Source organism: Myxine glutinosa, chromosome 10, assembly GCF_964187855.1.
Source record: "Myxine glutinosa chromosome 10, kmMyxGlut1.1, whole genome shotgun sequence".
In the NCBI taxonomy this organism is placed as follows: domain Eukaryota; kingdom Metazoa; phylum Chordata; class Myxini; order Myxiniformes; family Myxinidae; genus Myxine; species Myxine glutinosa.
The window spans coordinates 39879510-39907038 of NC_136270.1; the positions used below are offsets into that span (position 1 = coordinate 39879510).

The 27529-nt window shown below is 42.7% G+C and overlaps 1 protein-coding gene across 3 annotated transcripts in view; it reads right to left on the reverse strand.

Annotated features, from left to right (window-relative positions):
• The window catches only part of ATF7IP2 (activating transcription factor 7 interacting protein 2), a 192274-nt gene that overhangs the window by 125553 nt on the left and 39192 nt on the right, over window positions 1-27529 (reverse strand). The window contains exons 4-6 of one of the 3 annotated variants that reach the window (XR_013624714.1): window positions 24217-27023; window positions 5537-5629; window positions 4966-5106 (exon numbers count right to left, since the gene is read on the reverse strand). Coding sequence is in view for 2 of the 3 variants with exons in the window: in XM_078785582.1 (XP_078641708.1) it covers window positions 4966-5106; window positions 5495-5629; window positions 24217-24219 (279 nt within the window). In the remaining variant the exon portion in view is untranslated. Of the gene's footprint in view, window positions 1-4965; window positions 5107-5494; window positions 5630-24216; window positions 27024-27529 lie in introns of all 3 variants that reach the window. The other 2 variants (XM_078785582.1, XM_078785581.1) reach the window with 2 other exon arrangements.

Here is a 27529-nt window from a genome sequence, read left to right on the forward strand (position 1 = left end):
TGGGGGGGGGGGTCTGATGTGGTTTCTCACAGGCCTAGGATGGCGTATATTGAGGACCACTAGGGGGAGGTGTTGTGGGTCACGCTTTGGTGGTGGCATCGTGGACGGCCAACTTGGGCCTGATGTGACCGCCCGGGCATGCGGCCTGGAACCCTCTCCCTGAGACTCTGGGACAGCCAGCATGTGGTGACCTGCCATGCATGGTGTCCTGGTCTATGGACGCGGGTCGAACCGCATGGACAGGGATGGATTATATAGGCTGCTGGACAACCATTTGAGCATCTGTGGAACGTGATGGTGTGAGAGTGATCTTCCACAGATGATCCGTTATGATTTGTGGACTCTCGGCTTGGGAAGAGAGCCATGGGATTGTTGAATGAGAAATGTGTAACGTACCGAGCATATGGGCCATGCTCGGTTGGCATGTGTATTGAGAAGCGCCCTTCTTTGGTGAGATTAGAAAAATGTGAAAAATGTTTGGCATGGTAATCTGAGGGTTAGATGCAAATTTAAGGGTGAATTTTATGAAGAAGAGTGGTGGATACTGACAGCAGTGACACCATTATTGATCCAGGTGTGTTAGACCAGAGAGTTGGAGGCTGTGATAAAATTGATAGGTTAGCAGGACACAGCCTTCAACTGGTTGCGGGGGCGATTGCATCAATATTTGGGACGCGGGGTTATGGGGATGTAGTTGGGGGTCTGGGGGTCAACGTGGTACTATGGGTGTCTGAGGTGTGTGGACCATGTCTTCTGGGTGAGTCTCCTGGTGGAGCATGGCTGTCGACTGGACCTTGGTGTGGTCAAGTGTGGGTGGACACTGGGGGCTGCAGTTGTGTGGACTGGGGGATGAGGGCGCCGTAGGTGACGTGATGGTGGATGCCACGCACTGTGACCGTCTCCCCCAGGGCCGAGGTTGTGAGTGTGGTAGTGTTGTTGGCAGCAGGTGCTCACCACATTGGCCAGCTGGGGCTAGAGCAGTTGTGTTCTTCGCAGGGTGGGGGGGGGGGGGGGGGCGAAGGATGGATGGTGGGTCGCACCCTTATGGACTCATGGGCCATGTTGGCGTTTCGACTGCACATCTTGTCCTGATGACCCTTGCACGGTGGAGGTGCGGAGCTGTCGTAGCCACATGTAGTTATTTAGTACAGTTCACCGTTGGAGGGGGATCCACATACCTGCCAGTACAGTGGAGAGACAAGTGAGATTTGGTGAAACTTGATTGTTCCAATGGGACAAATTTGGGGATTTTGAGCGTGGATGGCACTTTGGACCTGACCAACCGGCAATTACCTGCACATCAAGGTAGAGGTAAGGCCTTGATGTTTACTGTCCCAGGCTTCAGGACTTGCTTTTCTAAATTGGGGACAGGTAATTTGGAGTAGGGGGCGGGTGAGTGATGACATGGTCGGTGAGGGGGATGGAATGTGTGCCACACAGTGTCTTGTGGGTGGGCGTGTGTTTATGTGTAGAGGTATTGTGTTTCCATGTGGTCATGAGAATGGAAACGAACTGGAGTGTGAGTGATGACTATGGTGGTTTTGAAAAATGTGATTCAAATATGAATATGGGGATTTCACATGAAGCATGCCATGGCAACTCTTGTAACATCTTTTTTGTACCATCTGCTCTTGAAATGTGTTGGAAAATTGAATGGCAGTGAGGGAGGAAACGTGTTTTGGGGATTTTGTGGGTGAGGAATGTGTGTGTGTCCGCAGGAACAGATCAAGGTCCGAGGAGCGATGACTGCGACCCCCCTCTGCGGCAATTACCCCTGCCAGCCAGTGATGACTGAAAATTGGAGCCCGCCGGTGGAGGGTCTGTTTGGACACCCTGGGCCAAGAGGTAAAGGGGAGGGAGGCAATGAACTTGTAAGTCAAGTGACTTGTTTTTGGAACTGCAGGCACCACAGCCTGAAGCGCCCCCACCATCTTGATTGTGCGGTACCTCCCCGCTGCCGAGGAGAAATGAACGCATACATGTATATGACATCAATGCCATGGTCCTGCGGGTGGTCGGGGGGGTAAAATATATGCTTTATTGATTTAGTGTTGTTAGGATTTATGGAATGTGTATGAGTGGTTATGGGTTTGTGTTGAATGCATGTGGGCGAAATCCACCGAGCCATGTCACTCACCTGTAACACCAGGACAGGGCCCGTGGAAATTTAGGGGTGCATTGGGATGACCCCGCAGGTAAGGTTGCGTCTTGTGACATCCACCAGGGGACATGGTCTGTAGGAAGGGGTTTGTATAAATGTTTAATAGAGTTTTTGAATTTTGAAGTTTTGAGTAAGGTTAAGTTAGTTTTTGCGTGTTGTTGTTTCTTTCCTCCCACCACAGGAACAACAAATTATAATCAGTGTAAATATTTGACTGCATGATTGCTTAAAGGGGTCAGCATGTTAAGGAGAATAGGTAGGTAGCTTCGGCTCACTTCCCACAGCCCTCCTGATTTATTTCATAGGTTAATTAAGTGTGAGACAGTAAGTGTTAAGAACGGAATGGTCGCGCCTGCAGTGAACCTTGCAGGGGCTACGATTCCAGGGAGGGGGGGGGGGGGAGGGGGTTTGGTTATGAATTTTGGGGCAGGCATATATAGATTTAGGTAGATCTGAATAGGTATCATGCTTCGTCTGTCGTGCTAGAGAATCTCACCTATAATTTCTGTTTAGGCGGTTTGTTCGGATTAAGGTGTGTCTTGATCCCCATTACGAGGAATGGGCGTGATAAATAGTTCTCGGGAATAAGGATAAGACTCCATTGTATGTCGTTCCCTCTGTGATCATACCTGTGTCCCATATGGCAACGCACTCTTATACATTAGATAGGCCCATTAGTGCACCACATTAATTAATCCCCCGCCCCCATAAAAAATTGACCGGAAAGACAAACAGGCAGCGGCCACGCAGTACGCCACCATGGCGATGGAACATCGTGCAAGGCAGGCTGAGGCCACGCCCACTTCGTGCGTGATTGGTCAAGAGGGTTTTGATGGGAAGATCGCACCATAGGGCAAAAAGCGCTCGGCCAATGAGAGGACACCAACGCGGTGAGAAGATTCGAGAAGTCGAAGGACACCGCGCTGGTTGGGGGAGAGGGCTGACGCCACGGGACGGCGAGTAAAACCTCTCGCTCGCCTGCATTTTCCTCTCTTCCCTCTGCCTCTTTTCCCTTTTCCCCTTGCCTTCCCTTGACTTTCCCTTCGTGTTGGACCTGTTCCGCTTGGTGGACGTTGGAAAGACGGTGGGCGCCGACGGTCATCCTCACCTGGTGCCTGCGTGCAAGTGCTGTGTGGCATGGGATGGACTGTGCGGGAGGCCGGTGTTCGCGCCAGCAAACGGGGCTGAGTGGTTCGCGCCGACCAGAGCCGCGTCGGACGGAGCCTGAACCAACAGTGTGAAGCCGAGCTAGGTGTGAGGCAAGAGCACCGGCCCAGAGGGGAGAACAGTATTCCATTGAGCTGCGGATGAAAGCCTTCTATGTGGTGAGGAGCTCAGGTGTGCCAAGGAAGGACTTCGCATGACGGATGATGCCCAGTCGGCGACTGGCTTTGGAGGCCGGATTTGAAATGTGGTCTGAATACTTATGTCAATGTGATATTTCAGTTTTTTCTTTTTAATAAATTTGCAAAACTTTCTAAAATCCTGTTTTCTCTTTGTCATTATTTGGTATTCTATATCTATCAACATCTATACTTTATATATATATATATATATATATATATATATATATATATATATATATATATGTGCCAAGGTGAGATATATATATATATGTGCTTTATATATATATATAAAGCTCGCAGTGTCAGTGTGAGAAATCTCTGAGGATATCCCGGAGACTCAATAGCTCAGTGGGCTGTCCCGGCGTAAGTGATGAGGTCCCTGGGTTCGAGTCCCGGGTTGAGTCAGAATTTTTTACACTAGCCCCACGCAGGAATTTACTTCCTGTTTCTTAAATGTATATATATATATATATATATATATATATATATATATATATATATATATATATATGTATGTATATATGTATGTATATATGTATGTATATATGTATGTATATATGTATGTATATATGTATCCTTTTTCAAGTGCTTGTGTTTTTTGTTTTTTTTTGTGCATCATTCTTTCATGGCCGAACCGCAGCACCGAGAGACCCCAAATTTTGGGTTAGGTACTTCAAAATCTGGGCATGGTTTTAAGCTACCACACGTTGGCGTTGGAGATCCAGCAGTCAGTCCTGCTTTAAACCGTATTGGCCCTATTTATTTGATTTCTTTTGAAAGATGCCAAGACAGTCATCTCCGGTTCTGCAAACCAAAGCAGTTCAACAGACTCTTAACTCCATTGTTCATTTTCTTTCCAAACTGCACAAACATAATCAAGGATAATATTGTTTGTCACTCTACATGTGTTGTATCGCGATATCGCTGTGATGAATTTGAGAATTTTCCACACTCATGTACACGCAGTCACATGACATCAGTTGTATCGACTGTAATACATATTACGAAAAAAATGAGTTTCTAAACATCATCCAAATTTAATCTTGCTCTGCAAAACACCAAACCAAACAAGTTAGCAAACCGAGCAAGAATATAGCAAACAAGTTGTGCTGAAAGAAAGTGTTCAAGTTCCTCTTTCTTTAAGAAAAAAGGAAGTTAAATGAAATTAAATACTACCCACATAATAAAGAGATGGAATATAGATGGTCGATTGTCAGTGTACCAACAATGTGGGTACCAAACAATACAAGTGAAAATAGATAAGGTAAATTGATAAGGAGGCAGATTTTAGTCAAGGTACGAAAGATAAGGGGATATAAATGGTGATGATGTCTCATGGTGATGAGCTTTCAATTTGAAGATCAAGAGGGAAGTTGAACAAGTACAAGGACGCACACAATAACAAAGGATGGAGAAAAAGGATACAAAAAAACAAAAACAATAGAAGTTCATATTTACCTGCACAATGTTGGTAAACTTCTCATACTTGGCTAATTTTTGATTTTTATTCTCCAATTGGCCATTAATCTTTTGAAACTCTTCAATCACAATGTGAGGACTGATTACTCCTAAATTCTTTTCAAATAATGCACGAATCACCTGAAAACACAAAAATAAATGAAAGCAAATCAATGACATTGCAATGCATCATAATAATCACTGTAAAAAAAAAAAGTATCTGCAGATGCTGGTGAAGAATTTCATGCATAATAGATTATCACTTGGTTTATTCCACCATTTCACATTCCTACAAAATTAAAACAGTACATAACAACAAATGGTTAATGCCTGGAGCATCACAATTCCAGAAAACTTTGCTCAACATTGGAGTGAATGTTTTGGTTCATTGGCTACCTGAGATCAGTTACATTTACATTACTTACTAATTCATCAACTATTATTTTGAATAGTTTTAGGAACAGCAGCTGAGCCTTTCTTGAGAACTCGTGTAAAAAAAACAAAAAAAAACGTGTATTTATTGGAACACAATTTTCTTTAACAGATAATATTGATGCTTCAAAGGTGATACCTTTTCGATGCTTGTTAATTGCTTGTTCATAATCTTCACTTTCGTCACAAATAGGTTCATGTGACATCTGTCGTTTAAGAGGAAGTATGCTTTCTGAAAGAAAAAACAAACTTGTCAGTCCATCGTAAATGTTAAGTTTCAAGAGTTCTCATTTGAGCCCACAGCATATAATGCTGTGATCCCATGTTAAAATTCCATTAAACAGTGTTGATTTGTCCATTGTTTTCTAATTGTGATGGTAATTCATGTACTGTACAGTAGTGGAAAAAATGTTGCATCCACGTCTTTGATATCTCCTGCAATTTTAAAATTGTTCTCGATGAATGACTCTTAAATTAATCAACTGTGGTGGTGTTTTTTATTAGGATAATTGCTTTGTATGATATAATACAATGATTTTTTTTCCCTTTAATGCAAAATATATAACAATACAAACTGATTTGAAAAATCCCAAATTTTAACTTAATTTCAATGAAAGAAACAATAGTTTTTTTTTCTGTATGTACTGCAACGGATTGTATGTACTGTCTTCATCCTAGCCGACATGAGACCGCCAGAGATAAACTCCCAAATTGGCTGCTGTGCCAGGAGTGCGATTCTTGACCTGGATTGAAATCCCAATGCAAATTGGTTTTGAGCGAGTGGAATATTTGAATCCTCTTCAAGATTTAAAATTTTTGGTTCCTGGGTTCGAGTCCCGGGTCAATTTATATATATATAAATATTTATATATATAATATAAATATAAATTAATTCATTATATTTATATTATCCCCCTCCCCCCCCGCCACCCCCCCCCCCCCTCCACCACCCACATCAGTGAATTTTGCAAACAATTATTATTAATTTATATTGGTTTTAAGCCTTTGAAATGTCTGTTTGGCATTTGCCAGACCTTGAGTGCTACTTTGTTGCAGACTAATTTGAACTCGTACCCCAAGTGCCACAAGTGTAAAATGGATAATTTCGAAAAATGCACCTGTGTGATTGTTAACATCTATCTATGCACAGTGTGAGGTATCAAAATATATATTTTGATTTATCTTATTTTAAAAACATGTAATTGGATATTTGTTATATTTGGATTTCAATATCTAATATACAAAACAGAGCAGTATCTGTATCAAACCATATAACCTTCTCACTGATCGGTTTCTATGTGTCTGGTAACTATTCTGAGACCTTATAATTGACACCAACATTTCAGGGTATGTTCAGGGGGTCTATAATTAGGTCTTCCATGAAATATTTTTCAAAAAATATTTCGAAAATTTATTTATATATAAGTTCAAAACACACCTGGTCACACACAAGTGTGCCACACTGACCGGGTCCTCAGTCGAGGTCCTCAGCATCATCCCGTTTCGGCCCTTCAACCTCGATACGGTCAAGTAAGGTGGGCCATCAGGGGCACATACACATCCACATGCAGCAACTACACCTGGATGCATACATACCCCCACCCTAGCCAGTGCGAACGCAGACTACAACAGCAACACATCCACATCCAGAATCCATAGCACCAAACAAACATGGTGGAACACCCAGAGAAGAAGGGAAGTCGGAAGTGGAATGCAAGAGCAGAGGTGGACGAGATGGAGGAGCGGTTGCAACAGGAGGGGGTCATGGGGATGGTACAGCATGGGAAGCATGGCTTGGGGTGGATGAAGCATGAGCGATGGGGAAAGGCATGTGTGAAAGAGAGGAGGAAGATGGTTGAGAGGGAGGTGAGAAGAAAGGAAAAGGAGGGGAGATATGTGGAAGCAGTCGGTCAGGCACAGCAAGGTGCTTGGACTAGGTGGGAAGGTGTGTGGGTGAGGATGTTGAAGTGGCAAGAGATTTGGAGGATGGAGCCAATATTGTTGAATTTCCTGTTGCGGGCAACGTATGATGTGCTTCCATCACCAGTAAAATTGAGATTGTGGGGGTTGTTGCAGGAGGAGAGATGTTATTTGTGTGGAGGTGTGGGAACGGTGCAGCATGCACCGAGTGCATGTTCAGTAGCATTGGCAGCAGGACAATACAGGTGGCGACATGATCAGGGTGCTGGCGGTGGTGGTGCAGATGGTGCAACAAGAGGTGCTGAAGTCGAGAGAGAGAAGAGTGGAGAAGGAGACTGATGGGGGGAGAGGTGTGGTTTCTCAAGTAAGGCCAAGTGGAATGAGGAGGAGGTGGAAAGCAAGAGGGCTGTCAGATGCTTGTGATTGGCAGGTGGTGGCAGACCTAAAGCCACAATTGGTATTCGCAGAGGAGATCTGTGTGACAAGGTTGCGGCCTGACATTGTCATTTGGTCAAGTGCAACAAGACAGGTCATCTTAGGGGAATTGTCTGTACCTTGGAAAGAGAACATGGAGGAGGTGCAAGAGAGGAAAGTACAGTGAGCTGGAGGCAGAGCGCCGGGAGAAGGGTTGGCGAGTTTCGTGTCAGCCATTTGAGGTGGGGTGTCGAGGGTATATTGGCAATTCCTTTTCTGCATTTCTTGCTCGGCTTGGAGTGTGTGGGACAGAAAGAAGGAGGATGTGTGACAAGGTGGCCCAGGTTGCCTTGAAAGGCTCATTTTTGATATGGAGGAAGTTTATGGAGGCACGTCGAACAGTGTAGGTTGAGGATACGAAATAGAAATGGTGTGTGTGTGTGTGTGTGTGTGTGTGTGTGTGTGTGTGTGTGTGTGTGTGTGTGTGTTGCAGGAGTGGGTCATGAGTGGGTGTGGTTTTGCATGTTTGCATGAGTGGTGCATGTTGGTAAGGATAGGTGGTTGGTTGTGTGTAGTTTTTTTTTTTTTTTTGTTGTCACGATTATTATTTGGTTGATCAGAGTAGTGATGGCAATGTACAAAAGAGCACGCACAGTTGTAAGGACGAAGGACGGGAACAATGGTGAGTTTGAGGTGAAGGTGGGAGTGCATCAGGGGTCGGTACTAAGTCCACTAATATTTGTAGCTGTGATGGAGGTGCTGGCTCAGAACGTAAAGGAGGGTTTACCGTGGGAGTTGTTGTATGCAGATGATCTGGTGTTGATTGCGGAAAGTATGGATGGACTGAAGGAAAAGATGAACAAGTGGAAGGAATGTATGGAGACAAAAGGTCTGAAGGTGAATATCGGAAAAACGAAGGAGATGGCAAGTGGTAAAGCATGTGGTGAGGTGGAAAGAACTGGGAAGTGGCCATGTGCTGTGTGCAGGGTGTCGGAGTGAACTCCATTCAATGTACAATGTGCGCTGAGTGGGTTCATCAAAAATGCAGTGGTCTGAGAGGGTCATTAACCAGTGTGGCAGCTACATTCAAATGTAAGGTGTGCACAGATGGAGCTGCAGATGGAGGAAATGTTGAGTTGGATCTTGGAGACGGCGTGAAGCTGGAAGGTGTGAAAACATTTTGCTACCTCGGAGACATGCCAATGGTTGCTCGAGTGAGATGTGCATGGAAGAAGTTTCGGGAACTGAGTGGCGTGCTGATGAGGAGGGGAGTGTCGTTGAAGCTGAAGGGAAAGGTGTATGCTGCATGTGTGAGAAGTGTTATGATTTATGGGAGCGAGACATGGGTAATGAACGTAGAGCAGCAATGAAGGCTGGAAAGTGTGGAAATGCGAATGGTTCGGTGGATGTGTGGAGTATCGTTGAGAGAGAGGAAGACAAATGATGAATTGCGAAAGATGATGGGAATAGAGCCTGTGATTGATGCTGTGAAGAGGAACAGGTTGAGATGGTTTGGTCATGTGTTGAGGAAGGATGAAAGTGACTGGTTGTGATGTGATGAAAGTGACTATTTGAGTGATGGAAATGAATGTAGAAGGAAGTAGAGGACGGGGAAGACTGAGAAAGACTTGGCTAAAGATGGTGGAAGAAGAAATGCAGGCAAGGGCTTAACAAGGAGAGATGCAGAAAATAGGGCAAAATGGAGAAGATTGTCATGGGGACCGCAAGGCTAACCCCCGCCCTAGCAGGGAAAATGGCCTTAAAATGCATGTTGTTGTTTGTTGTTGTTACGATTATTATTTATTATTTTGTGTTTGTGAGTGAGTGAGTGAGTGGGTAGGTGAGGGTGTGTGTTTTTGCATGAATGAATTTTTGCATGAGTGTGTGTGTTTTTGTATGTTGAGTGGTGTATGTTGTAAGGGTAGGTGGTTGGTTGGTGTTGTGTGTGTATGTGTGTGTATGAATGATCTGGTGTGTTTTGCTGGTGAGTGGTGAGGGGTATAAAAGTGGGTGTTTGAGTGTTCCACCATGTTTGTTTGGTGCTGTGGATTCAGGATGTCGGAGGTGTTGTTGTTGTCTGCGTTTGCACTGGCTGGGGTTGGGGGTAATGTACGCATCCAGGTGTAGTTGCTGCATGTGGATGTGCATGTACCCCTGCTGGCCCACCTTAGCTGACCGTATCGAGGTTGAAGGGCCGAAACGGGATGATGCTGAGGACTCGGTCAGTGCAGCACACTTGTGACCAGGTGTGTTTTGAACTTATATATATATATATATATATATATATACATATATATATATATATATATACATATATATATATATATATATATATATATATATACATATATATATATATATATATATATATATATATATATATATATATATATATATATATATATATATATATATATATATATATATACATGTCCCTATGCATAATAGTGTGTCCTCTGTTACTTATTTGTTTTCCAGGCTTCAGTATGATGGACACCAGTGAGTACACGATAGAAGAGAGACTGATTACTTGTGTTTGGGTTCACGACCGCGCGCGAAAACGAGAAAGTTTTGAAGACATAAGGACAAGCTTTTCGCAGAGGTTCGATAAGCCAGCAACTACGCGCGGCGCGATGCAGGCATGGGAGAAGAAAGCTTTTTCAACAGGTTTTCACCCATGCCTGTCTGTCTGTTTGTTTGTGAACAAGATGTCTCAAAAAATTGTGGACGAATTCAGACGAAATTTGGCAGAGAGGTAACGTATGTGAAAAGGACGAAATGATTAGATTTTGGTGAAGATCCGGATTCGGATCCGGCTCGTAGAATTTTTAATTGATTCTTCACCATTGGGAGATAGGGCCAAAAACGATACATAGCAGGATCTTTCAAAAGGTTGTGGACGGATTTGGACGAAACTTGGTGGACCGGTTGTGTGTCACAAGGACTAATCGATTCGATTTTGGTGAAGTTCTGAATATGGATTCGGATATGAGAATTATTTAATATTTAAGTGATTCTTCACCATTGAGTGATTGGGCCAAAACCGACATGTAGCAGGATATCTCAAAAAGGTATGGACGGATTTGGACGAAACTTGGTGGACCGGTTGTGTGTGATAAGGACTAATCGATTCGATTTTGGTGAAGATCTGAATATGGATTCGGATACGAGAATTATTTCATTTTTAAGTGATTCGTCACCATTGAGAGATCGGGTGAAAAGCGATATATACCATGATATTTGAAAAAGTTATGGACAAGTTATGACCAAACTTGGTGGGCGAGTTGTTTCGGTGACGAGAACAAGCCGATTAGATTTTGGTTCAGGTCCAAATCCAGATCCGGCCTATCAGTGGGATACAAAACATAAATTGTTCAGCCTGGTGTTCAGCCTGCCAATATGCGCTCTACTGAGTGCCGTTTAGTCACATATGTTTATATATATATGATTTCTCAGAGGTGTTATTATTGGGGTTATTTCTCCAATGTAGTGGACTAGTCCCATAACTTTGTCCAATAACTCTGAGACAAAGGAACATGGATGGATGGATAGATAGGAAGGGAAACTCCTATTACACATATATGAGGCAAATTTAATCTTATATGAGCCAAACAAAAAAGGACTCTCTTTCATTAGAGGTCCCACAAGCAGCCGGATTGCATGATATTTCACATACAGACTATACATTTTTTCGCAAGTAATGAGCAAACTCCACTAAGAGGGTGGCTATTCTGCCAGTAGACAATAAATTCACTTAAAATATGCTAAATGTAGCTTTAATTACCTTGACATGGAACACAGTCTTTGGTGCACTCATTTCAATTAGTGGCCTGAAAAGGTATTCACCCCCTGCCAATAATACCACATTTCGATGAATTACAAATTATGGAGAAACCATTTTTACAAATGAACTTTTTTATTCATAAGTGAAGAGAGCAAACTAAACACTTTTAGTTGAAGGAGGTGCAAATTCAGGAATATGTTATTATTTTCATGTCAGGAATACGTGAAAAAACTGCTATGAGTCTTTTTGGGCAGGTCTCCACCAGCTTATTGCACAGTGAGATGGTGAAATTGCAGGTGTCCACCAAATTTTATGGGTATCGTCGATGGATTGCAGTCTTAAAGTATCTTCATAAATGTTCAATTGGGTTAAAGTCAGAACTTTGACTAGGCCACTCAAGAACATTTATTTTCGTCTTAGTCAGCCACTCCAGTGTCGCTTTAACTTTGTGCTTTGGATCATTGTCCTGCTGAAATGTGAAGCTCCTACCCAGTTTCAGATTCATGGATGACTTGAGCAGGTTTTCATCAACGATTCTCCTGTACTTTGCCCCATCCATTGGCCCTTCCATCGCGACAAGCTTACCAGTCCCTGTTGATGAAAAGCAGCCCCATAACATGATGCTACCACCACCATGCTTGAAAGTAGGGATGGTGTTGAGTGGGTGATGTGCAGTGTTAGCCTTGCGCCAGAAGTAAGGCTTTGAATTTAGACCAAAAGTTCAATTTTTGTGTCATCTGACCACAAAACGTTTCTCGACATGCCTGCAGTATCATCAAGATTGCAAAATCATATGAGCTTTTAAATGTGTCTTTTTCAGTAATCACTTCTTTCTTGCCACCTGCCCAGAGAGACCAGCTTTGTGAAGAGAACGGGATATTGTTGAGCCTTGCAGACATAGAGCCTTGCAGATCTTTCAATCATAGCTGGATTTACATTGACATCCCAAATCATTTTCCTACTTGCCTGACTGCTGAGTTTGGATGGGGCAACCTGATCTGGGTAGAGGCTGGGTGGTATGATATGTCTTCCACTTCTCCATGATGGATTTCACCATAATCAAAGGGATATAATGAGTGACACATATTATTCTAACCCTCTCCTGAATGATGTTTCTCCATTTTTCATGTCTACCTTGAAGACAAGAGGTAACAGCAAGAGAGTTGATGTCTCCAATGAAAAATCAATCAAGAATGCAGAGTGGGCCAAACGAGGCTAAAGGGTCTTATTCACAAACATATCACATGGGCACAAGATTCACCAATGGCATAAGCTGTTTAAATGTTCTCCAAGTGAAACATTGTTGATCAAATTCCTGACCACAGACTGGCAGAAACAAACACTACAAGACAGACTTGTTGAAAGAAAACTGTATATCACATGTGAAGATAAGTGCATTCAAATGACCATAACTGACTGCGAGGAAGTAGTTTGCATAACAAGCAGCCAATAAGAAGCTGACACACGCCTGATTGTACACACCAAACACGCTGCACCTAATTTTTGAATCGGTTGTCATCGTAGCAGACGATATTATCAGTTTGGCGTTAAGCAATGACGTCAGCTGCAATATGTTCATGAAGCATGCCACACAAACAGGAAAGATTCATCAATGTGACCAAGCAAGCTCAGGTGTTCGGGGATAATGTTTGTAAGGCTCAGATAGGGCTGCACACGTTTACGGGATGTGACTCCGTCAGTGCCTTTGCTGGGAAAGGGAAAGTTTCTGGACCGAAGCTGCTGGAAAATCCCGTTTCCCAGCAAATGTTTCCACTGCTTGGGAAAGAATGGATGTTGGGTGATGACCTGGTTAGCAAACTTAAATATTTCATCTATCTATATATATATATCTGTGCAGTGTCTGTGTTGTCTTGTGTTGTCTTGTTTATATTCCATCAGACCACCCATCAAAAAAGTGAATGACTTAAGGTACCAGCTGTTTCGAACAAGGAAAGGTGATGTTGAGTCTGGACAACTTTCTCCTCTGTGTGAAGACTGCCCTACTAAGCTGGTATATGGCACCACAGTCTTCAAGCCTTTCCAGACATCTCAAGCTATGGTTGGAATGAACACCCAGAGGGAAATCTGACCAAGTGGTGAATGGTGAGCCTGTTTCAGAAACGATAATGGAGTTCTTGTCCTGCAAATGCTCAATGAGTATGAAAATTGCCAGAGTGCATTTGCATGGCTAACGGGATAGCTTGTAAGGACACGTATAGACGCTCCACATGTGACATGAAATGTGAGGATGATGTCACATTAGATAGTTCTGATGATGATGAGATGGAGGTGGAGGACAAAAGCTTGTTACAAAACCGAGCCAGAGTGGATAGTACTGGTGTTGGGAATACCTACCATGTGAAGGTCTAAGGGTATAATTGGTGAAAGATGCTTATTACAACATCATAAATGTAGTGCTTATAAAGTACAGTACATGATGAAAACATGCAGTAGTTACTTCTACAATTCACAAAATGACAAATACTTTAAAATAAGCTGATGTTTTTGATAATGAAAATGATGAGGACGATATGATGAATTAAATTACCATTTGAGCGACCATAGTGAGTGAACAACTGATGACTTGATGATTATTATGCATGTACTGTACTCTTATGCCAAATCGGTACATCATAAATATGTTGATCTTATATTAACACGTTTTCTAACTTCAAATTTAAGATCGCATATGAGCGAGGGTAACATTTATTTGATTAACATTTGAGTTGAAATTTGACCCCCCCCCCCCCCTCCCCCCAAAGTATGGTTAGAAAGAGGAAATATGCAAAGATCAAAAGTCCCAAAATCGTGGCCATGTTTGATTTATGCAAATTATACGGACCTCCAGTCAAAAATTTATATAAATGACTGAATGGTCCAGTGAATGATTTCAGGGAATAATGCTATACTCTCTTGTGACACTTTTTATGCATGATCTTATATTCACACACTTTTCTAATAAGAGCGTATTATGAACCTTAAGTGTATTATGAACTGAAATAATATATCATTCATCCAAATTATACCTCAGATATCACATGTGAAAGTCAAATTATGTACATAATTTCCGAATATATGATAAAATGGTGGCCATATTGTGTTTATGAAAATTAAGGTTTCATTTTAAATGGATGGCGATGGCTTCCGTGGATTCGCCATCATCAAAAACCTCAATTTAGCCATTGTTTTCACTCAAATATTGCTTCTCCAAGCCAAGATAACTTCCGCAAGTAGTTATTTTTCGACACGATGGCTGCCATTTTGTTTATGCAAGGTAGTAGATTTAAGCTGTGACTTTGGAAAGTCTAGCATGCAGAAATATTGATAGTGCATGTGTCTGAACAAGTTGGTAACACTCAAGTTTCGTGCCCTCAGATGATACCACCATCCCTATATGGCCCAAGGTTTACATCCGAGGGGTTATACTTAGCTCACGTGGATACCGAATTTGAGGTACTGTTGTATGTTGTGAAAGGACATTGAGGGGGGATTTGAGAGTTAAACACAGATGAAGGGGAGAAGAAACAGACACGAGGATGAGGATGACTGGGGGCTACCTAGACATCTGATTCTGGGTGCTGCTAATTGGGGTTACAAAGATTTATGCCTACACTCATTAAGAGATAACTGATGAATAATTAACCCCTAAGTCATTTGCGTAGCTATCAAACAGTCACAAAAAGCTGATAGCATTTGTATGGTGAACAGACATAATGAAAAACCCTCCAACTTGTGATTTGGCAAAAGCCTGAAAATTGTGACCCAGACTAATTTGTGACATGAGTACTTGAATATGATCTAATTTAGCTTTGATAACTCAGCACCTCCTGAGCATGGACGACATTACATTACATTATGGATGGATTTGGCTGAGCTCCTTCATTTATATGCACATCAAAGAGGTTATGAGGCTGCATAAATGTTATTTGAATCACCAGAAAAAGAATGCCGACAAATGTGTTCCAGCAGTTCTCCATCAGGTTGAGATCAGGACTGTTTTTTTTACAACATGATTCACATGTCAATGTCAGAATCATGGAGGTAGCCTTTCAACTTGAATGGCAAAATGTGCAATCAAATCGAAAATATGCGCATTTGCAATTTTAAAAAGTATACTACAGGCATTTCATCACACTTCAATAAACTTCAGAGCACTCGTCACAGCACGCGTAACTGCTTTTCCTAAAAACTGTGCTTTTGTTCTTTCCAACCAGATATCTCCCAGTACTGTATATATTATACTCAGTTGACCAGATTGCCAGAACATCATCACAGCATATATCAGCACTTTGAAAGTGGTGACTTCTCTATCCAGATTGGCGAACACAACACCTTTGGCAGAATACCTGTCGACCATACCATAGACTCGTAGAGGAAACCATTAATAAAGATACACAAAAAGCTGGTGGTATGAAACGCTTTGCTTCAGCTGAAGGCCTGTGGCTATCAGCAAGTACTATCTCACTGCAGAATATCGTAGCACTTGCGTGAATGAGCTGCATGACATGATTGAGCTACAAACCCTGAACAACAGTCAAGCTGACCTTGAGCCATCTGGTATCCATCTGGTATCAGGAAGTGTGAAGCAGATATGCAGTTAATTGGTGATCTGTTGGAAAACAACTGGATCAATCTGTTCAATGAATCATCTGATCTTGTTAGCATTTCAATGGGTATCACATGCCCATGTGACATGACTAACAATCTAATCGCACACATGAGAAGGGGGAGAATGCATACAGAGACTTCAAGAAGGAGATGCTTCAGATAGGCAAACACTTTCATGACAAATTGCCAAGACTAGAATTAAAGACTCAGTAATATCCACAAACAGCAAAAGATCACGTCCAAGGACAAAGAGCCTTTCAGAGTTTCAGGCCAGGTCAGTTTTTTTGGACTGCCACTGGTAACATGTAACCCAGTGCTACCTGCCCCACTGGTAACATGTAACCCAGTGCTACCTGCCCCATGTTTGGGTTGTGGGCGACTAAACCGACACCCCTCACTGGCTTTACTAGTGGGGAGGGTGACTGTGACACCCTGCCAGGACCGAAAACAACACCTGGCAAAGGGTGCATGAGCTGCCTTCGGAAGCCAACGGCCATCCAGTAAGGAGATGGTGTCTCCTAAAAAAAACACCCACCTGGATTAGACTGGTTCAAGTCATACAAAATACTTTTAAAATGGTACGTGCTGCTTCCTTGCTTGAAAAGGGTAGAGCACGGACAATCCCCATCGGTTGGCATCCATGGGGAGAAGGAAATTCCTCTTGAGGAAATGCCCCGCTGAGTACGGGAGTTTTGCAGCACCCTCGAGGCCCACTCCCATGGTCTCTGGCAAACTGTGATGAGACTGGAAAACAAATAGGGCTACCCTTGGAAGACAACTCAAGGGGAAAGTGCCATCTGCTGATAGCGTGTAGAACAGCCATCGTCATTAATCACAGATGGCATGGCCCTCATCCAGAAGGTACATGGTGAAAACAGAACCTTTTCTGAACTGTCTACCTAAGTTCTATCTACCGCCCTGCTATCTGGAAATATGAGCAAGCGAGTCTAAATAGTTTTTGATGTTTACAAAGACATGTCAATCAACACAGCAGAGCGAGCAAACAGGGGGTCTGACATGGGCATTCCATTAAGTCAGATAATCCCAAGTCACAAAGTCGTGCAAGAATTGGAGACGCTTGATATCCTTGCTGCTAGCAAAATGAAATTGATCCAATTCCTGGTAGGGGACTGGAAACGCCCACAACGAAGGACAAAACTTGCAGACAAAGTGATGTACATCACGTGTACAAATATGTGAAGGCACTACACGGATGTGAAGCTGCTGCTTGCTGCAAATCGGTGATTATAGAGGCAGATGATACAGATGTGTTGATTATTGCCCTTGGGTTCCATCAGTCCATCGATACTGACTGCAGCTATTTGAGACTCATAATGCAGATCTCTGGTGGGATTGATTTTTTTACACTAGCTGCGATACTGTCAGTGCATTTGGCACAGTCGTGGAAAAGCCAATGGCCTGAAATTACGACTTGCCAACAAAAGGTTTCAGGAAGCCTTTTCCAAACTGGGGAGAGAGTGGGTCCTGTGGACAGAGATTTTCAATGTGCTGCAAGATTTCACATGCACATTATACTCATTAAGGTCATCCACATGTAATGTGAATGAACTGCATTAGCAACCTTCATGTGCGAAGAAAGGAGATTTGGAGCATGCACAGCTCCCACCATGTAAAGACTGTATGAAGTTGCATGCTGACAGGGCCAGCTACCAAGCTGGAATATGGCAACGATGCCTAGAGAGGAATCCAGATGTCCCTAATCCACAAGCGGCTATGGCTGGATAGCGAATAAGAATACGCTTGCTATTAAATGGATGAATGGATCCCCAGATCCAGAGGTTGTATTGGAACTCCTGTCATACAAATGCAAACATGTTTGTCGTCTGTCAGAAGCTTGTTGTATTGCATTGCTGTGTATATGTTTTTGCATGACATACAACACACAACACAACTTGCATTTTAAAGGCCATTTTCCCTGCTAGAGCGGGGGTTAGCCCATAGCATGACATAGAAGGCAAAATATTATTTTGGGGGTACCCGTAGAACTGTGGGGATTCTGACCTTATGCTACTAGATAGAAATGTCCACCATGCCATTTCAGACTCTACAAATATGTAGCTACTTAAAAAGTACCATTAGGCTTTGTAACTCGTTGTAGTACCACTCAGCCAAAATATGGGTCCTGGCCCATGGACTATATTGTCCTTATCCTTTTGTCATTCCACACTGCCAGTATCTGGATGCCTAACAGTTAAGCCCCAGTTCACTTTTTATGAAATTTATCTCCGGAAGTAGCATTCCAATCAAAAAACAAATGCACCTTTCTTCTGCGTTGTTAATTTCACTTTCTTAAAAACTATGCAGGTGTACAGGGTTTTTTTAAACAGATATGAAGGCCTTTGGAAGAGCTGAAGAACACAGGGGAAAGGGTGAATAGACTATGTGGAAAAAGGAGAATAAGAACAAATGAATACACAACAGCACATGGTGAAGAGATATAGGTTAATGTGATATTGGGTCTCAGAGGGTGCAGTAAAGCTCAAGCATGAGGTGGCAGTAGGCAGCAGACTTCAGGGCTCTGGATGGGGGAGCACAACCCCATGAGAACTTAATATTCTGATGTATCATACCAAATTTGGTCCATATCGGTGATGTAGTTTGTGAGGAAAATATGTTTTAGTAAATATGAGGAATTAGGGGTGGAAGCCCGTGGCCCCTTTCCAGGGAAGATACGGTCACAGGGAGCACAACCTAAGGTGAGGGCATGGTCATGTTGCTTGCTGCATGGCCATGGCCAGTGATGTTGTAGTGATGCCAACTTGTTCAATTTGACCACAAGAACCTGATACCAACGGTAAAGCATGGTGGTGGAAATATTATGGTTTGGGGCAGCTTTGCTGCATCAGGGCCTGGGCAGCTCACCATCATAGAATCCACTATGAATTCTTCATTGTACCAGAGGGTGCTTGAGGATAATGTGAGGCCATCTGTCGGAAAGTTGAAGCTCAACCGAAGGTGGACCTTGCAACATGACAATGACCCTAAACATACCAGTAAATCCACCAAGGAATGGCTGAAAAGAAAGAAATGGAGGGTTCTGGAATGGCCAAGTCAAAGCCCGGATCTACATCCCATCGAGATGTTGTGGGGGGATTTGAAACGAGCTGTGCATGCAACAAACCCCTCAAACATCGCACAGCTGAAAGAATTCTGCATGGAGGAGTGGGCAAAAATTTCTCCCAGTCGATGTCAGAAACTGATAGACAGTTATAAGAAACGCCTACTTGAGGTTGTTTCTGCCAAAGGGGGCAATACCATCTATTGGAGCCAAGGGTGTACTTACTTTTTCCACATGCGAAATTTGCATTTATGTTTATTTAAATTATACAATAGACTACAAAATGTAAATGTTTCATGATATTTGTTATATTATATCGCCTTTATCTATCAATATTGTTGAAATGAAGATCAAATAGCTGTATGTTGAAATATGTTGAAAAAGTCAAAACTTTACATGGGGTGTCCTTACTTTTGCACGTGACTGTATGTCAATGTGATATTTCAGTTTTTTCTTTTTTATAAATTTGCAAAACTTTCTAAAATCCTGTTTTCTCTTTGTCATTATGCGGTATTAAGTGTAGATTGATGAGTGAAAAAATGAATTTAAACGATTTCAGCATAAGGCTGCAACATAACAAAATGTGAAAAAAGTGAAGGGGTCTGAATACTTTCTGAATGCACTGTATAAGTAGCAGCATGTCCAGAGTGGAATTACCTGAGGGCAGGAAATTTATGGTGAATTATTAGAAAGTGAGAGCCTTGATTTTAGATGATTATAGCTCAGTCTTGTTCCTCCTCTGTGTAAACAACCTCTCAAATGTTCTGGAAAAAAAAAAGTCTTCCTTTTTACAAATGGCAACATTATGTCAGACAGTACCTCCATCCTACTCACAAGCTTGGAGCAGTTGCATCAATCCCTGCTTATCTGACATTTATTAAATTCTCATATGACACATGGAACAAGTCTTTCAATCCTGGAAAAATCTCATCTCACACTGTTGGCTCTGGAAAGATGATCAAATTAACCCACTTATCCAGACAATGGAACAGGTTCAATCATGAACTTCTAGGCCTCACCATCAGCCACGACTTCTCTTGAGTTGAGCAATAGCAATGGCAGCCTCCAAAACCAGTCACAGACTGGGCGTCCTCTGTCATTCCTGTCCATTCATTGATAAATCATCTCCATCTATCTTGTCTATCTTGTCACTCGGTCCCACTATCGGTGTCACCTCGATCCCTTTCTGCTGTTCTTTTTGTACTGTGGCATCCTGATCTGTTCTGTGTTCTAGCTCTTCCATGAGCCTTGACTTTGTATACAAAAACAAAATAGGAGTACATTGGGAAAAGTACAGTGTGTATATGGGACACAGGTTTTTTTTATTGATTGTTTATATTAGTGGTATCAAGACAATGCATTTGAGGAAAAGTGGTAGGTGGAGAGCAATTATGACATTGAAGAGCGAAAGGAAAAAGAAGTGAGAGAATAGAGTCCACATTCTCTACTGTATCTCTTGAACAAGTAAAACAAAAGTGAATACAAGAATAGGAACAGGACTTAGACTGTGCAGCAATGGACGTACTAACATATTACAATGAATTAAAAGTGTACACGATTAATATGATCGACTCATGTAGTCGTGCATAATGCATCTTTCACACAACTCTAGCCAGAAAATGGAAACTTGAGTGCTGGAACTGAACAATAACCACATCTTTGTAGGAAAATGGATTGCTTTTATAGCTTTTTATATGGCGTTAACGTACTTTCAGGTATTACTCCTTGATCTTATCATCAATCTTTTTTTTATTATTCTTTTTCTTCTTGCGTATGACAAATTGCATCTCACAGATTGCAGATCAAGTATAAGTTGGACAACCAAGTCACAGTACTGTCTGGTGTTGGGTAGATTGCCCTAAATTCTTCATCAAATTCCTGTAGGTGACACTCATTTACAATGTGATGAATAGTCTGATCTGGGTGATCACAGTCACATGCTGGGCTGTCTTTGAAATTCCATTTGTAGCGGTGGTGTGATGCCCTTGCATGGAGAGTATGGATCCTGTTGAGAGCCAGACCACTGTTTCCGGGGAAGGTTGAAACCAGGAGGCTCTGCTGTCGGATCACTCACCGGTTCTTTGTTAGCGATTTGTTGTCTGTCCAGAGATTGCACCAATTGTTTTATTTTCATATAACTCTGATATTAACATGGAATTGACATCAGTCGGGTGCACAAAATAATGAGTAATGCAAATGCTTTTTTCACTATAATAACGTACATTTGGTGTCTGCTAATGTCCTTTTAATTCCTGTGATTTATATAGAAGCTCTGTAAATGCCTGATATAAGCTTTTTTAAAATTACAGTGGCCTGCAAAAGTATTCAGCCCTACCAATAATGCCACATTTAGATGATTTATGAATTATGTAGAAACAATTTTTCCAAATGAACTTTTAAATTCAGAACTGAAGAGATCAGACAACACTTATAGGTGAAGGAGGTTAAATGTCAGCAAAACCTGCAAAAAGCATGCACAAATCAAAATTCACTGGTTGTAAAAGTATTCAGCCCCTAAGGTCAGTAGTTGGTGGATGACATTTATTTTGCAGCAATTGCTGCTATGAGTCTTTATGGATAGGTCTCCATCAGTTTTGCACAGTGAGATAACGCAATGTTTGCCCATTCTTCATGTGGAGATTTCGCTAGTTCTGCTAAGTTTGATGAGGATCGTCGATTGACTGCAATCTTCAAGTCTCGCCATAAATGTTCAATTGGGTTTAAGCTAGGACTTTGACTGGACCACTCAGGAATATTTTTTTTCTTCTTACTGAGCCACTCCAATGTGGGTTCAGCTTTGTGCTTCGGATCATTGTCCTGCTGAAATGTGAATCTTCTACCCAGTTTCAGATTAATGGCTACCTCAAGCAGGTCTTCATCAAGGATTCTCCTGTATTTTGCACCATCCACTTTCCCTTCTATCCTGACAAGCTTTCCAGTCCCTGCTGATAAAAAGCAGCCCCATAACATGATGCTGCCACCACCATGCTTAACAGTCGGGATGGTGTTCAATGGGTGATGTGCAGTGTTTGGCTTGAGCCAGTTGTAACGTTTTGAATTCAGACCAAAAAATTCAATTTTTGCCTTGTCTGGCCACAAAACTTTTCTCCACATGCCTTAAATACCATTAAGGTGCTTTTCACAAACTCCATGAGCTTTTAGATGCGTTCTCTTCAGTAATCGCTTCTTTCTTGTTGTCTGTCCATAAAGTCCAACTTTGTGAACAGGATATTGTTTATTGATCGGAATGGGATATTGTTCATTGATGAATTATGACCCCCATCTCAGACATAAAGCCTTGCAGATCTTTCAGCGTCATTGTTGGATTTACAGTGACATTGTGAACCAGTTTCCTGCTTGCCTGGCTGCTGAGATAGGATGGGTGACCTGATCTGGGAAGAATCTGGGTGGTATGATATGTCTTCGCTTTCTTAATGATGGATTACACCATACTCAAAGGGATAATGAGTGACTGAAATCTTCATAGAACCCTCTCCTGAACAGTGCTTCTTCACCACTTTATGTCTGATTTCTTTGGAAACCTCCTTGGTCTTCATGTTTGCCTCGTTGATTGACCAAGTGAGTTGCACCTAAAACTCCTTAGATAAGTGGGGGAGCTTAATTTTTAAGATAAACCATTTATTACATAAATATAAAACATATTACACTTATTTTGTAACCTTTCAAGCAAATCATTTGCTCCTGAAGTGGTTTAGGGTGAATTAGAGAAAGTGTTTGAATACTTATGCAACTGAGAATCATATGATTTCTCTGTTAATATAACTTGTTCACATTTTATCTGCATTTTTTTTTATATCACTTTGGAGTAGTTTGTGAAGACTCTATATATTAAGTGTGATTTGAAAGCATCACAAAATAAGCTCAAGTGGCATTGAACTATGAAAATGTTGGAGGGGGTGAATACTTTTTCAGGCTACTTACTGCATGTTATAAATAATTCCAAAATGTAATTTGACCTTAATGGTACTTATTATCCTTGTGTACAAATGTGATAAATTTGATGAACAGTTCAGTACTGCCACCTTTGAAATCTGCCTTTTGTTTTAATTTAAGTGAACAGAGCCACATTCACACTTTGTTAAAATAATGAAGAATTGTGGTATATCAAATTGTCCAACTTAATAATACAGAGCAGGATGTTTTGATTATTGTTTGTCTTCCATTCACCTTGTCTGTAGAAGGTAGTCTTAACAGTTGCAAAACCCATATCAGCCTGTTAATATCTTGTTCAAAGCAATTGTACACAATTTATTCAGCAGTCACAGGAATCATATGTAATATATTCTGGGAGAACCTTTAACATTTGACAAAAGCTATTCTACCATGATTCTCATGATAAACAATTTTCAACTCAATCCCTTTTGTGTCAATAAATGTGTCGTTCCCAATGCAGGGGGTTCTCCCCATATTGATGAAGTGTGGTGGACTCCATCTATTTTTTTTAAATAAAGCAACAGCCCCTCCAATTGTGGATAGACTGATGGGCTTAGTCTGTAATTTTTGTTCCACATTATATTTGGCCTTTCAAGCTCAATCCTCTCAGTGATCTGTGACATCAGCAGTCTATACACATTCATTTGTTGAGCTGTTCCTGCTTAGCAATTTTAGGTTCAAGCTTTTTGCTCACCTCAACCCTTTTTCCAACTTTTTTGCACCAGTAAAATTGCATCCGTTTGTCTGCCTGTTCCTCTAGCATTTGAAGGTTACAGCTATCATTACAGGTTAGTGCTTACACCTAGCAGTGACCATGATGCTGTCATTAACCTTGTCAATTTTCTCTCCAATGTCAATTTGTTCCCCATAACTGAATTGTCAGTGTGTAAACATTCATGCTTTTGTCAATTAGCTTGTCTCTGAACCTCAGTATATATGAACAGAAAATAAAATATAACATTTTGGAACATGAAACTAAATTAATCAAACAACCAATGGGTACTACATCGATGAGAAATAAATCTATGAAAAACATGTGTATAAGCATTCACAATCTTACCATTGAGTTTATGCTCTACATTGAAGTCCATACAATCAGGTTGCATCCCCTGAGGACTTGCTTCAATGAGCTGCATAGCACTGTAATCCAAACGATCTTGTTGGATATTCTTGTAACCCAGCTCACTGGGCTGCAAATCGTGGGTACTGGCATCACGAGGTAGTATCCATGGGGCCTTTACATTAACAGGCTGCATTTCCAGTGCATTTGTACCACTGGTAGACAAAGCCAGAACCTCAGAGCCATCGGTCACCATTTGTGCTTCAGAACACTGGGTCAACATTTTTGGTGCTTCGGGAGCATCTGTCAACATTTTGGATGACTCGGAACCGTCTGTCAGCATTTTCTGTGCCTCGGAGTGGTCTGAAAGTATGTAATTTGGTGCCTCAGAATAATCTGTCAGCATGTTTGATGTCTTGGAACTATCTGTCAGCATTCTGGGTGCCTTGTAACCGTCGCACAGCATTTTGGGTGCCTCGGAATCTCCGGTCCTCTTTTGTAGTGCCTCGGATCCGTCGGCCCCCTCTTGCAATATCCCACAACCACCAGTCCCCTCTTGTGGTCCCAAGGGATCGCCAGTCACCTCGTGCGGTGCCTCAGAACTTCCCATCGACTTTTGTGGTGCCTGGGAACTGCCGGTGCCCTTGTGCGGCTCCTCGAAACCGCCCGTGCCCTTGTGTGGTGTCTCCGAACAGCCGTTGCCCTTGTGTGGTGTCTCGGAACCGCCGTTGCCCTTGTGTGGTGTCTCGGATCCGCCGTTCCCCTTGTGCGGTGTCTCGGAACCGCCGTTGCCCTTGTGCGGTGTCTCGGAACCACCGTTGCCCTTGTGCGGTGTCTCGGAACTGCCGTTGCCCTTGTGCGGTGTCTCGGAACCGCCGTTGCCCTTATGTGGTGTCTCAGAGCTGCCGTTGCCCTTGTGCGGTGTCTCGGAACCGCCGTTGCCCTTGTGCGGTGTCTCGGAACCACCGTTGCCCTTGTGCGGTGTCTCGGAACCGCCGTTGCCCTTGTGTGGTGTCTCGGAACCGCCGTTGCCCTTGTGTGGTGTCTCGGAACCGCCGTTGCCCTTGTGCGGTGTCTCGGAACAGCCGTTGCCCTTGTGCGGTGTCTCGGAACCGCCGTTGCCCTTGTGCGGTGTCTCGGAACTGCCGTTGCCCTTGTGCGGTGTCTCGGAACCGCCGTTGCCCTTGTGCGGTGTCTCGGAACCGCCGTTGCCCTTGTGCGGTGTCTCGGAACCGCCGTTGCCCTTGTGCGGTGTCTCGGAACCGCCGTTGCCCTTGTGCGGTGTCTCGGAACCGTCGTTGCCGTTGTGCCGTGCCTCAGAAGCACTGGTGCCCTTGTGCAGTGCCTCTGAAATGCCGGTGTCCTTTTGTGATGCCTCCGAACCCCCGGTGCATTTTTGTGATGCCTCGGAACTGCCGGACCCCATTGGTGGTGCCCCAGAACCGCCAGTCCCTTTTTGCATTCCCTTAGAACTGTTGGTCCCTTTTTGCATTACCTTAGATCCGTTGGTCCCTTTCTGCGGTTCTTCACACCCGCCGGTCCTATTTTTTATTGCCTCAGAACTGCTGATCCCTTTCTGTGGTGCCTCAAAACCGTACGTCCGCTTCATTGGGGACTCGGAACCATCAGTCCGCTTCTTCGTAGTCTCAGAATTGTCGGTCCACATTTTTGGGTCCTCAGAAGCACCAGTCTGCATTTCCAGGGCCTCAGTACCACCAGTCCGTATTTTTGCATCGCTCTGGATTGCAGGTGCCTTTGAAGCATCGGTCAGCATTTCAGGAATCTTTGAATCATAAATGTGCACCTCCTGGACATTTGCATCATTGTACTTATGATCATGTTGCGCATTTTTAACATATTGGCAGTCTTGTTGCGATTGTGACTCCAGGTTGAGCCCACGATCGTTCTGTAACAAGTTTCTCAATGTTGGTGATTCTATCCCACTACCACTTTTTGTTGGCACTTTCTTAATTAAATCTGTGCTTCTCTCATCGTTACTTTGAGACAAGAAAGGTTTAAAAAGTGGGGTTTCCTCCAAAGCCTTTTGAATGCAGCTCACCCCGTTTCTGTTAGATGATGCAGTGTCTATGGAGTAGGGTGAATCCACAAGTCCAATAGCAGGGTTTTTGGTGCTTTGTGTCATAGTTTTCTCCTCTAAAAGTCCAGTGTCATCAAGGATAGTGACTGCACAATCCCCTTCCAAAGCGGAATCTATACTATCTACCAAGGTGCATATTATGCTCGACTCTGCCGATTGATAACAGCCATTGTGAGTCGCGTTTGACGCGATCTCCATTCCCATGCCAAAATCTTCCTGAATTGAGCATCCATTCTCCCTGATAAGTATGATCTCAGGTGTGCACATCTGTTCATTTATACTGTCCAGTGCATTGTCCGTGTCAATAACTTGGCCCTGCTCCATGGCATCTTGCTGATTTTGACCTGATGTCACCTTGTACAGCAGCACATCTTCTGCCTTGGTACCAAATTGGGTGTCACTGTTTTCACTGTCCATAACTTGGCTTTGAACTGAGGTGATACGACACAAAAGCACGTCTGGCTCACTGCCGTCAATTTTGAGGATTTCCGAAGAACTGGTATTTTCAGGAGAGCCGTCGATGTCTGAACCATACTCCAAAACGTCAGCAGTTAGGAGGAAGATTCTATCACCAGAGTCCGGCAGTCCACTTGCATCGGATGTTCTGCGCAAGCTTGCCAGCTGCTTGCGGTTGCTTGTTGGGAGAGACTTTCGGGCCTTGGCTACCTTCATGCCAGACATCGTGATATCCGCCAAGTAACCACACAACCTGCATGATACGTTTCTCGATCAATTTCATCATTGGCTCAAAATTTATCAGTAATTACACAACATCTGTTGTAATGAAATTTGTATTTGTGAGATTGCATCCAAACTTATTCATATATATTCTAATCCATCCCATGTTAATACCATTCAGTAGAGAAAGTTCAATATTCTCGAGCAGTGGTTCCCAAACTTTGATCCATTATACACCAGCATGAAATTTTTTATCATGCAGCAACAGGAAATTTTTCACACACATACACATAAATTTAACACAAGGACACCAAGGACATCCAGGAAAGAAGTTGGTATTTCAAAAAAGTGGATTTGGGGTGAAATTAGCAGGGGTAGTGTTATGGATTCGGCCCTAATGATTGTTGTTATGATTATTGTTGTTGGTTCTAAGTCTTCTGGTGATTGTGGTTGAAGGGAAAGGGTTATTATAGTTAAAAGGTTTAACAGCGCTCATGATAAAATAATACCGGAAATGGCATAGTGGGTCGGAAGAAG